The sequence below is a fragment of the Ciconia boyciana genome, chromosome 6, assembly GCF_034638445.1.
Source record: "Ciconia boyciana chromosome 6, ASM3463844v1, whole genome shotgun sequence".
Classification (NCBI taxonomy): domain Eukaryota; kingdom Metazoa; phylum Chordata; class Aves; order Ciconiiformes; family Ciconiidae; genus Ciconia; species Ciconia boyciana.
This window is the reverse complement of record NC_132939.1, coordinates 70,892,206-70,905,178: the sequence shown is the minus strand read 5'-3', so window position 1 is coordinate 70,905,178 and position 12,973 is coordinate 70,892,206. Positions and strand designations below refer to the sequence as shown.

Genomic DNA, 12,973 nt, shown 5'->3' with positions numbered 1-12,973 from the left:
TACAACCTGACCCAAAACATAACCAAAAAAAATGCAGAGTCAGTTTTCAGGTGGATCAGCTGCTGCCATGGTTCACCACATAGCTGTAGGAGTAAAAGTGCCATCACAAATGATATGGCAGGAACATATGGCTGATGGCAGTCTGCACCAAGTTTGACTTAAAGCAGACAGAAAACGGAATTTTTGTGAAATTAAGTAGAAGCTCCTAAGACCCCTAGTCAGCACCAGTTTGGGGGATCTACTAGACAAACACATTTGTCTTTATTCCTCTTAAGCTCTTTGACTCAGGACTGGACTTTGAAATAATTATTTCAAACCAGGTAGTTTCCTGTATGTAGGCACTCTACCTCTTGCACACATGAAGGAATTCACCTCTTTCTTGATAAAGAAGTTTAAACTGTAACATCACTTCGTATTTACCAAAGGCTAAGAGTAAGTTCCATGAAGGTGCACCACTCCCATGGCCACCTAAGCCAACCTAAGTCAGGACAATCATGGTTCCTTCTCCCCCACCATTCCCCAGCCTCCAGCCACGCAGTCCCTCATCCCCCGTGCACCAGCTCTGCCATTCTGCAGGCTCTGGAGCAAATGGGTTCAGCATGCTTACCCAGAAGATAGATAACTATGTTTAAAAAACCACAGTGAGAGTTGTAAGCACTGTCACAAGGGTTAGGATGCAAGCAAAGGGCCACACTCCATGTGGCTGGGGAGGAAAGCAGCAGACGTGTGGAATTGCTTCCAACAGTTACCAAGATATTCCACAAATACAAGTCTCAAAGCTACAGCTATTCAGCCAGGCGAAGATGGTATAAGCCTTTCTAGCCTTTCTGAAAGCCCACCAACATGTTTTACATTGCATTGAAATCAGAAAACTTTTTCTTACTTCCGTTTTCCTTCAACGCATATTGCAGTGTTACCATCCATCACTTTAATCCTCCAGCTGGTTAGGCAGATATTTTTCTGTTACCAAGAAAAAAAAGTCATTTTTAAATTAGACTAAGTTACGCAACATCACCAAGGCATTACCAAGATAGAAATTAACTCCTGTATAACTTGAGAAGTTATTTAGGCACCATTCTTCAGACCAGAAAAACTGAAAACAACCATTATACACATAAATGTTGAAGCATAATCAAGCTGGAGTCTAATGCACAAGTGAAGACAGGAATTTAAATTATAGAAACTTTTGAGTAATTTAATGTTGACTTTCAGAAGACAAGGCCACTGGCCAAGACCTCTAGCAAATCCAAAAAGCTCCTCACAAAAAATTCCAACACTACACCATATCTCTTACACCCTATCATCTGTTCTCTGTTACTGTTCAGAAAAAAAGTTATCCATGAAAAAATAAAATTGTATTTATTAGCTCTATTCTTGATAAAATTTAGACAGTATTAAAATGGCTATAACTGATATTGCAAACTACTGACACACATACAGCTGCAGTACCTTCCTTTTGCATTAAATAGCCAGCAAGCCAGTTGCACTTGAGCTGCAGTTTGGAACATTGTGTGTGAAACATATGACTATGTTTAAAAAAAGCTTCTTGGAAAATGATTTTTTTGACATCTGAAACTATCACTATTTCTCTTCACAACTTCAGTGAATAAGCTCCAGATCTTTTCTTTAATGATGTTCACCTTTTGACCATCAGCCCGGACTTCACTAAAGATCATACCAATGACTCAGCCCTGACTGAGGAAAGGTACGTGACACGTACAGCCAGCACCTACTCGATGCTCAGATCTGTAGTGCCCAATACATCTCTTTCAGCATCTTCTACTCAGCTACAAATCTTTAATATTAAGAGATACCTGTTCCTTACCTAAATCAACACTCATCATACAAGTAACTTTTTTTTTTAAATACAGGAAAACATATCAAACATGCTTGACAACGGTGAGGGAGAATGAAACAATTAACTTGCTTAACTTGAAGAAGACTGCAATCCCACAGATTTCTCCAGGCAACAAAAGAAACTCAAACCTCGGGAAGGTATGCTTCCACCAGTTTCCTAGGCTAGTCACCGAGGAATGCGGCACGCTTCAAAATACACCGCTTTTCTCAAGATTTATTCAGAAAGTTGTAAATAGTGCCAAGCATGTACTGAATTGAAAATAAGATCTGCAGACTGGTTTCCTAGGAAAAGATTCTTGTCCCACTTAGTTCAACAGAAGTTTGGATATTCTGTAGGAAAGCCAAGACTTTTACCTCACTATCAGCTGTACAGATTCAGTTAACTTTAGAACCACCCCTGGCCTACAGCTAGGAAAGATCTCTCCTCCCTGGCTTTGCATAGACAGCCAAGAACTGGATGGGCCAGTGAATTGTTTCATGTCCATCATATCAACGCATGGCAATTAACATATTAAAGAGATGATGTAGGAGACTTCTTCAGGTAGAGAACTCTTTCAGCCCATACTGTGGCTTGTGAATGCTAAATCAAAAGGCCTTCTTTTATACAAAAAAAAACCAACAAAAAACTCCAAGATGATGATGTTCAGGGGTATGGGGAAAAAAGAAATCCTTTTGATGGGAAAGTGTTTCCCAGTACAATCTAATAAAATAATATTTATTCTCTTCTAAGTGCTCATTACTTTTGACAAGAAAAAAACAACAAAAAAATCACAACTATGAGCTACAAGCAGCCCACAGGACTGCACCTGCTGCCCTAAAGTATTCATTTCTCCCACCTCTTTCTCTGCTTTGCCGGCAACTCGATCTGTATGAGGTTTATCCAAAGGGACCTTACAGCCTTCTTTCAGCTTTTGGTTCCTTGGAATGTGGACTCTGGGAGAAGAGAGCATAATGCTACATAAGCACTGTGAGGGCTTCTGAGAATTAGTCTCCAGTATCTTTTCTACTCCATGAGCAGCTTGCTTATTACTTGGCTGCAACTCTCTTCTGTCTTGATGAAGTTCAGTACGTTTCGCTTCTCCATCTCCCCACCTTTCTTCTAACCGATCCCCATTTTTAAAAGGGGTGGGGCTTAAATTGACAGAACTAGTCACTGTATTTTGAGACATTTCATCATCAGCATCCATTGATTCCACAAGGAAACTATCCTGATCATCCTTATCAGTGGCCACATACTCTGGAGGATCATTCCTGAGCTGCTCCGCAAAAGCAGATTTGACTAATGGCTGTTCTGTAGTTGTGGAAGGAGGAATGTTCTGCTTGACTGGGTTTGAAGGTGTTGGATCTGCCCCTTAAAAAAAAAAAGGAATAACAAAGAAATTAGTGATATTTGAGAACTAATAAGAATATACTCATAAAGTTAGCTCCTTTTTTAATAAGAGGAGGATGTATTGATTAGCATTACAACAATTGTGAAAGCACTGCCTATTTCAGTTGTTAATGTTAACAGCAAGCCACTCTGAATTTGTTCAGACTAGCTTTTCCTCACCAGATCAACACCCCTGCTGTTGAAGACTTACAGATATCCTACTTTCCCCCAAAACCAAGCTAGCACACACCATATCTATTAATAGTATATCTTGACCATTCTTCCCATCTTTTCTTTAATGAATCCTCCTTGCAGAGAAAAAAAAAAAAAATCTGTTTTCACAAAAACCAACATCTCACATATTTCCATCTTCCCAGACTTCAAGATCTGGACTTCTAGCCATGCTGCTGCTATGCTGGGAGCTGCAAGCGTTGGGTTTTGAATTTTCAGATAAATCAAGTTCAGTTTTGAAGTTGAACACTACTAAGACTTTGGCAAGCATCATTTTCTTCATCTACATTTTCAAAACTGAATTACAGGACAGAAGCATATACAGGGTTGCTATCAAGTAATAATATGGAAAAAACCAAATACAGAGTTTCTCATGGAGCCAAGCCTTTTCTCTTTATGTATTAAAAGCTAAGGGGGGAACAAAAAAAACCAAAAACAAACCACCAGCAAATAAGAGGTTTAGGATTTTTCCACCAAGTTTCACATTCAAATGGCAAAGTGTTACTCTTAGTCTCTAAAGAACTCATAACCACGTCACACGCCTGAAGGTGGATGGCTTTCGTTGTCAGAGGAGATAGCGCGCTCAAACGGACTAATGATGTCAACCTTCAAGGTCAGAAGCCCACAGCCCTAAAGCATAGTTCAACCAAGTCTAATGCCATCTCCAGGTTTGAAAAGGCAGATGTGCAGGTTTCTTCCTCCATTTTCCGCTGCACGCAGACTACAAAGCAAGAAGAATGATACTCTGCCAAAGCATGTGAGAGATTATAAGCAAGAACAGAAACCCTGAAGTCAAGGAAGGTTTTGAAGTGTTTTTAAGAGCAATACCAAGTACCTTTTCGCTGCTGCTGCTGCAATTTCCGCTTTATACGCAAGAAGAACTTCTGAGGGGATTCCAACACAAGAGGGTCTATGGCTAGCGCTTTCATGGTTTGGTTCTCAGGAATCTGAGTGCGAAGTAATTCTGGAAAATAATAAGACAAAAAAATCTTTGAATTGGGGGAAGAAAAACATTTTAATGTGGGGGTCAGGGGAAGCAAAGTACATACTTTGTAAGATACTAAACTCCACTATACGACAATATGTTCTCTTTTCTTTCCCAAGATGGATGCGCAATACGACCTTTCCCTTTTCATCAGGGGTTAGCTGTTATGTTGCCTCAGCTGCACCTGAGAAACACCCTCAGGCATGTGTATTCGTGCCTGGATGTAACCCAGCCCACAGCAATCAACAGGAGCTTGGAGGTGCATACAAATGGGGTGTGCTTCATAGCATTAAGGTCTACGAAGCAGCACCAGTAACTAACCCCTTTTGATATTCGATCAAAAGTCATCATCAATTTGTGATGTGATAATGCAAGGGCAAAAATATACCTTTTGGAAATCTGTTGTTAAAAAGGAAATAAAACTTCAGGAGCTTTCACTTTTTAGAAAAAATCACAGAATGGTTTGGGTTGGAAGGGACCTTACAGGTCACCTAGTCCAAACCCCCTGCCATGGGTAGGGACATCTTCAACTACATCGGGCTGCTCAGAGCCCCGTCCAACCTGACCTTGAATGTTTCCAGGGATGGGGCATCTACAGCCTCTCTGGGCAACCTGGGCCAGTGCCTCACCACCCTCAGCGTAAAAAATGTCTTCCTTCTATCTAGTCTGAATGTCCCCTCTTTTAGTTTAAAACCATTACCCCTTGGCCTGTCATTACAGGCCCTGCTAAAAAGTCTCTCCCCATCTTTCCTATAGGCCCCCTTTAAGTACTGAAAGGCCGCAATAAGGTCTCCCCGCAGCCTTCTCTTCTCCAGGCTGAACAACCCCAACTGTCTCAGCCTTTCCTCACAGCAGAGCTGTTCCAGCCCTCGGATCATTTTCGTGGCCTCCTCTGGACCCGCTCCAACAGGTCCATGTCTTTGCTGTGCTGAGGGCTCCAGATCTGGATGCAGCACTGCAGGGGGGGTCTCACCAGAGCAGAGCAGAGGGGCAGAACCCCCTCCCTCGCCCTGCTGGCCACGCTGCGGGTGATGCAGCCCAGGACACGGTTGGCCTTCTGGGCTGCAAGCGCACATTGTTGGCTCATGTCCAGCTTTTCATCCACCAGTACCCCCAAGTCCTTCTCCGCAGGGCTGCTCTCCATCCCTTCATACCCCAGCCTGTATTGATACTGGGGGTTGCCCCGACCCAGGTGTAGGACCCTGCACTTGGCCTTGTTGGACCTCACAAGGTTCACACAGGCCCACTTCTCCAGCTTGTCCCGGTCCCTCTGGATGGCATCCTGTCCCTCAGGTGCGTCAACTGCACCACTGTTGTAGTAGTCACTTTAGCGTTAGTATCAAGGCTTGCTGAAGCCTTAGGCCGCAAAAACTTTCACCTAGATCCACCAACCGTGCGCTGAACTTTTACTTGGCTACATGAAGGAAAGCCCCCAAAACTGATGCAAACCAGAAAGATAAGGAGGCTTCAATCTTAGCAGAAGCTGCAATCTTAGAGATAAGAGAAGAATTGGCCCACCTAGAGACAATGAAAGGGCCCAGTGAAGAACGGGAAGACCCCAGACCCAAATCCTGCTATTGGTCCAAACTGTCTCCTGAGGGGAGGCGAATTTAGACCGTAAGGGTATAATTACCCAGAGGTTTCTTTGTTCTGGGTCCCTCTCCAGAGGCACCCAGCTCGAGCTGTTTTCACCGCTGTACCACTCGATAAATTCACCTGGCGTACGTCGTATCAGAGACTCTGCTTCAGGAAACCTAGGGCTGAGCCAGAAGGGAGAGGAAGCACCCGAGAGTGAGTGTGTGTGAGCAAGGAGTCAAAAAGGGGCACCCATCAGCTCAGGAGAGCTGCCGCTGCGAAGGGACTCAGGTCCTAGCAGTTAAAGTCTCGGGTGGTGTGCGTGTGACTCCCTGGATGGTGTGTGAATGCTCGGGCAGCAGCTTCTCCTTTAACAACCACTCAGCTTGGTGTCATCTGCAAACTTGCTGAGGGTGCACTCGATCCCACTGTCTATGTCACTGATGAAGATATTAAACAGTACTGGTCTCAGTATGGACCCCTGAGGGACACCACTTGTCGCCGATCTCCATCTGGACATTGAGCCATCGACCACTACCCTCTGGATGCGACCATCCAGCCAATTCCTCATCCACCAGACAGTCCATCCATCAGATCCATCTCTCTCCAATTTAGAGAGAAGGATGTTGCAGGGGATTGCGTCAAAGACCTTACAGAAGTCCAGACAGATGACGTCCGTGGCTCTTCCCTTATCCACTGACGTACTCACTCCATCAGAGAAGACCACCAGGTTGGTCAGGCAGGACTTGGCCTTGGTGAAGCCATGCTGGCTGTCTCGAGTCACCTCCCTGTCCTCCATGTGCTCTATCATAGCTTCTAGGAGGATCTGTTCCATGATCTTCCCAGGCACAGAGGTGAGGCTGACAGGTCAGTAGTTCCCAGGGTCCTCCTGCTACCCTTTTTAAAGATGGGTGCAATGTCTCCCTTTTTCCAGACACCATAATAGTGGTTTAATCTCATTTTATTGTAACCAACAGAAATAATAAAAGTTAACAAGTGATTTTATGGTGCAACAAGGAGATTTAGGAAGACTTTTTAATATCTAACCAGTGCCTTGCGCTACCTCCTTCATAACAGCAAGTTCTTTTGAGAACAGCTCGATAGCCCCCCAGTGAAAACAGCATGCAGCTGCCCGTGCTAGTGGCCAGATAAGACACTAGCCTAGGCTGAGCACTTAGCCTAGTTTTCTGCAATTATATCTTAAAACAAACACAGACAAACCAGGTAGGTCTTAACTCCCACCCAAAACTGGATAAAAGTTTAGTACAGGACATTTGCAAGTACTGCACTTTAAACAGGAATACATGTAGCAATGAAGCATAACCCTTCTGATAAGCCAGCCAATATTTCAGCGGGTCTCCCACTCCAGGTGACGATAGCATGAGAATAACAGGGCACCACCGCAGGACACCTTCCTCTCTAAAAGACCTCTGTTGCCTGTACAGATACACACAACCAGAAGGAAGGCCATTCCTATCACCGCCAGCGGCTGCAGACCTTTACAGGAGGGGGCACGGCGCTTGCAAGTCCACGTTACACCAGCGAGTCAGAAACAGAAGATGCACTGCAAAAGTCCTCAGACCAGAGTGCCCAGGGAAACGCCCCAGGATTTCAAAACCCAAGCAATTCTTCCACCAACCTCTACTCCTTTCTGTATTGACCGTAGGGAGTAGTTCAAGTAATTGTTTGGTTTGATGCTTTTAACTTATAAAGTGTAATTCTCTGTTTTTCAAGATGTTGCAAAAGGTCAATCCCGTTCACAAACAGAACAGAGGGAGCAGTTAAAGCCAGACTGAGCAAGAAAAGGAGAAAATACCATGGGAGGAATTCCTCTAAGGTAAAGAAAGGGTAAGAGAAATCGACTATGGTACAGACATATTTTAGCATTAAAAAACCCCTCCATCCAAACTTTAAAAAAAAAAAATCCCGAACACCTGGGGGAAAACCAGTACTGTTCCAGTATTCTTTACACCTATGAACACACACTGGCTGCTTTTCCCAGACCCTGGAAGAGTTGTAAGCGAAACGCAGAGGAATTCACAGCGAGCAAAACGTTAAATATGAGACAGCTTTCTCGGAGAAGCACTCGAACAAACCTTTTTCTGGCTGGACACCCCCACCAGGCACCTCGGCGGGTCTCTGCCGACCTTCTGCTGTGACAGGCTCCTTGTGCCTTCGCCCCTGCTCCACGAGGCTCGGTCTGGGAGTCAGGATCAGGTCGCTGCCGCAGCTCCTCGGCGCCTCTCCCGCGGGCAGCGCGGGGTCCTGCTGCTGCCGCAGGGCCCTGGCCTTCATCCGCTGGAAGATTTTGGCCGGGGACTCCTGGGCGGGAGGCTCGCACGCCCGCCGCTTCTCCCGCCTCACCCGCCGCTCGGGGCCAGGGCTGGGGCCGGCCCGCATCACGCCGACGTCCAGCAGCTCCTCACCGCCCGCCAGCGCCGAGGGCTGGAAGGGGCCGCCGCCCGCCGGCTTCCGGGCGCTGCTCTCCCCGCGGCCCGCCACCTCCGCGGCGGCCGGAGCGGCCTTGAGGGTATCCTGACACCTCAGGAGCTCCTTCACGGGGGTCAGCCCGCCCGCGGGGATGCTGTTAAGGGGCGCCGACCGGAACAGCAGCTCTCCCCGGCGGCGGGCGGGGGCGCCGGCCTGGCCTTGGGTGGGCGTCACGATCATCTCGCCGCGGAGCCTGGCCGCGGCCCTGCCCGGCCCCTCTCGGCGGCCCCTCTCGGCGGCCCCTCTCGGCGGCCCCTCTCGGGGGTCCCTCCTCGGGGGTCCCTCCCTCCCCGCCGCCCCCTCAGGGGCCGGCGGCGCCAAGCCCCGCGCGCGCGACGGGACAGCCCGCCATGGCTGTTAGAGGATTTGAGCGCAGCCGCTGCGCCCGGATTGGTGGCGGGTGCTCGTGGCGTCACCGCCCGCCTGGGCGGCGAGAATCAGCGTGAGGGGGGAGAGCATGCTGCCGACCGGAAGTTGCGGAACGGCATTTAGGGAGCTGGCAGCGAGGCCTGCAGCCCCAGCCCCCCCCGGAGGGGTGGTTCAGTCCGCCCCGCCCGATGGGCGTGGCCTGCCGCCGCTGAGGCGCGGGCGGCCGTTGGCGCTGAGGCGCTGAGGCGCTGGCGGGCGGGGCAGCGCAGCGCAGCGCAGCGCAGCGCCGCGCCTCGCCTCGCCTCGCCTCTGCGGGGCCGGCGCTCACAGGGGCGGGCGGAGGATGCTTCCCCGTGTTGAGGCGGCAGCAGCAGCCGCTTGCGAGAGGAGGGCGGGCTGGGCGCCAGGGGCTCTGCCGCACGGCGCCTCTCGCGAAGGCCCCCAGACCCGCCAGCCGGTGTCCAGTCAGCCCGGCTGCTGGCAGCAGCGTGTTTAAACGTTAAGCGAGTGCGGCACTGTCAGCGCCGGGAGGGCGGGGCCCCGGGGAGAGGTGACGGGCTGGGGACAGCCCCGCGGGTCGGCCCGGGGGCCGTGGAATCGGGCGCGGGCAGTGAGGGAGTGCCACAGCCCCGCGGAGAGCGAGGGCGGCCAGCAGGGCGGAGCGGAACCGGAGCGCTGCCAGGGAGGCTTGCGTGCTCCGTGCTCCTGGGTTCAGGTAAAGTAAAAGCAGAGAAAATGAGCGTAAAGAGTTCACTAGCGCGTTTTAGCAGCGTCGAGGCTTACTTCTAGGACCTGGCCTGTAAAGTGACCCCGAGCTGTAACTGGGTGTAGGTTTTTTAAAATACAACAGTAAATCTAGTCTATAACCGAAATGGGGGTTGTAATTAGAGCCCTGAAAACACAGGCGAGCTATTGTCTCTGTCTTGGCCGAAAGACGAAGTGGTAGTTTCGCATTGCAAGCAGGAAAGGAGGGAAGTTACTTGCACAATCCATATAACAGAAATTAACGGCTTTCCCCAGCAGCCCGGCTCTCCGGGCGAATGAGGAGGCACAGTGAATAGTTTGTGGAAGCAGGTGTGCCTGATACTTAGGTTAGTCCAGGTAGGTAGGCTTAGAAATCCAGTTTTGGGTAAGAAACGACCTCAGTGTTTACTGATACTGACCAAGTGCCTATTAATAAAGAATAGCTACATTAAAAAAAAAACGTAGTTATGCTGGATATTTTGGGGTTCTATTTGGTATTTTGCAACTTAATTTTTATTTGGTAATTAAAGTCTTTGGGCTTCTTACAGGAAATGGATACGCTAATTAGTGGCCCAGACTATATAGCAGACAATGATCCTGTGCTTGCTGCTGCCCAACATTTTTAAGAATTCGTATGCAGAGGAGAAATACCCAGGTACACAGTTGTCAGTGTTAAGAATCGAAGGTAGGTGCGTGTCTGGGGAGTGGGGTCATGAGCTATACAGAAAATACTTCAGTGAGAAGCATGTTTTGTGAGGTTATGTGGTCTTGAAGCCTCTTGGTGAGGGTTTCACGTGCTTCTGAGCTGCTCCCCCAGTTAAAGAAGAGAAAGAGTATCTGCTACAGAGATCAAAATCTGTGTGTGAACAAGCTGGGCAAGTACTGCCTGTTACACAGTGCTGTATGGACACTCAGAGCCCAAGAGCAAGCGTTTCAGAAGGCGTTCAGTGACGGATCTCTGCAAGCTGGACTAGCTCTTCTGGTGTCTGCCGCTGCCCTTGGCTCCCTGCGCTGTTCCTTCTGCAGCAGTTTGTGGAGCTGGGGTCTCTGGGGGAAGTAACGGGGCTGGTAGCCCTGTTGGTGGGGAGGGCAATTGGAGAAGGCAATGGGGAAAATGAAAGAAGAGCATGAAAAAGTCAAAACAGGAATGGCAAGAAAAGGCTATTTCTACATTTTACATTGTTTTTTATGTGTCTGATTGTGGTTTGGATATAACTGACTGTCCATCCAGCTGGCATGGTCTCAGCCTGGCTGGCACAGCACTGGTAAGCCAAAAGTAGTAGAGCAATCTGTTTGATACACTGTAATATTATCAGTTTCTAATGGTGTGTATTGCACTGTAATGGTTCAGCTCCTCTTAAAAAACAACAAAAAAGGTCAACTCACAATTTATTCCTTATCTCTAATGATATCTTAGTGCTACCTTAAATACTTATCAGATCTGCTTTTGCCTAAGTAATCAAAAGCAAAGAAAATTAATTTTGCTCCAGTTACTTGCAGAAGCCATCATACTTTTTCTTCCTTTCAGGGGAAAAAAAAAGTTGAGTGAGGGGTAGTTCCTTCATTCTAGTAGAAGATAGGTTGTGAGATTCGGGGGTGTAGTTTAGATAGTTGTAGATGCCCATGCTTTTTATAACCTTTGTTAACAGGGCAAAGCAAGTCCCCTTTTGTACATACTACCTGACACCAGTGGACCTTCCTAAATAGCATTTATTGAATAATTTCTAAGCTTGTTTGCTGATTCTTTGTTCCATAATGGAGAGGACAGGTTGATTGTATGGAGAAGAAAGAATAATCCAGGCTAAGTACAGAAAGCTGTTAAGGTAAAAAGAAGGAGTGGAATAGTTTGATTTTCGTTGGGTAGCATGAGTTCAGGTATGGCATGTAGTGGGATCAACAGCTGCGTACACAGGAGAGCTTATTCTGTGGGAGAGCAGATAGAGGCAAAAAGTGCAAGTTCTTTAGCTCAAGGCCGCAGCTCCAAGTGACGGCTTCTTGACAGCTTTATCAGGTCTTTGTGCTGTGGGCTTAAAAGCAGACATACATATTTTACTAATTAGAATGCATCTATTTCAGTCTCAGCAATTACAAGAAAGGACCTGAAAACTGGCATCCTGACTTGACAGTTAGCTCTCTTTGGGCAGACTGCTGATGCCAATAACAGTCTCTGCGGAAAAAAGGATTCACCACAGGACAGATCATGATTGCATTATAAAAGGACTTCCAAGATGGTTTTTTTGGACTTCCTGCCTCTCTTTAGTTTCCAGTAGAGATGCAATCCACGCCGCTGAACTTAAGGCACTGCTTAGAGCCATGTGAACTTAGGTCGAGCACGCAACCAATAGACCTGCTTCTGTTAGTTGCTTGCTGCGGATCCCTTAGAGATGATTCACCAACCGCCACGACCACCTATACTCGTATGGAAAGAAATGCCATGCGTGCACATCTAGTGTCATTCTCCTGACTAGTCTCGTATAAGCTATTTTGGCAGCATCTGCAAAAATACAAGCCAAAAAGTCTGTGTTGTAGATTGCATGTAAGGTCCAGTGACCTCAGAGCCAGATCTGCAGTGTGTGGTTAAACTGAAAAACAACCAACTTGCATGCTGTTTGGCTGAGGAGTGCATGCTTTTTCACGTTTTTTTTCATGGGAATACTTCAGGTTTTCTCATTTTTCAGGGGGTCCTTTTAATAGGTACTGTCAATGAGGCAATCCTGGAAATTATATATACCTATAGTAAGTATAGAGGCATAAGAATAAAAGCCTGGAGTCCTCTGCGTGGTTTTACCTTATTGCAGTCTGGCAATCACTTTTCTCTGTAATGTTTTTGTCCTGGAGAGATGCCTAACGAATGAGAGACCCAGGGGACAAACAGATTCTGTTAGTCCTTTGCCACCTGCGGCCCTCATGAGAGAATGCCAAATGTTCTGTGTTCCCAAAACAGGGTTCCAATGGGAGAAACAGAGCAAAGGGAGGGAGCTTGTTTAAAATTAAATATCTTTTACTATATCCTATTTAGCCAAGATAGATTACTGTTGATAACTAAAGAAATGTCTTCTTGCCCTCAGGGTTTCCATTCTGTATTCCTGTAGTTACTGTGAAGCTCTGTGAAGAAGCTTAGTCTTTTATTTCTCCTTTCCTTTCTGGAGCTGTTTTTCTGGTAGCGTAGTAATTACGTTGGTCATATCTACACATCTGCCTAGCTAACTGTTGTGTAACTTACTGGCAGTACCCTTACTGTGCTTTACCCATTTTTTATGAAAGGCATACTTCCATTTCTGGGAGAAAACTGGTGGTTTTCTTAATTTTCCATACTTTTTTACCATTCAGTTTATCCTTCATTCAGATTTTTG

General features: G+C 47.1%; 1 protein-coding gene and 1 long non-coding RNA gene across 2 annotated transcripts in view; one reads left to right on the top strand and one right to left on the bottom strand.

The window, feature by feature from the left end:
• The window catches only part of MIS18BP1 (MIS18 binding protein 1), a 28,325-nt gene extending 19,474 nt beyond the window's left edge, over positions 1 to 8,851 (bottom strand). Inside the window, exons 1-4 of the mRNA XM_072865764.1 lie at positions 8,114 to 8,851; positions 4,293 to 4,421; positions 2,694 to 3,208; positions 884 to 960 (exon numbers count right to left, since the gene is read on the bottom strand). Coding sequence (XP_072721865.1) covers positions 884 to 960; positions 2,694 to 3,208; positions 4,293 to 4,421; positions 8,114 to 8,687 — 1,295 coding nt within the window. The 5' untranslated portion in view covers positions 8,688 to 8,851. The remainder of the gene's footprint in view (positions 1 to 883; positions 961 to 2,693; positions 3,209 to 4,292; positions 4,422 to 8,113) is intronic.
• A 463-nt stretch (positions 8,852 to 9,314) lies between these two features.
• Positions 9,315 to 12,077, top strand: LOC140653345 (uncharacterized). The gene is made up of 3 exons (XR_012043091.1): positions 9,315 to 9,591; positions 10,169 to 10,305; positions 11,697 to 12,077. It is a non-coding gene; the product is annotated as an uncharacterized lncRNA (long non-coding RNA).
• The last annotated feature ends 896 nt before the right edge of the window (positions 12,078 to 12,973 follow it).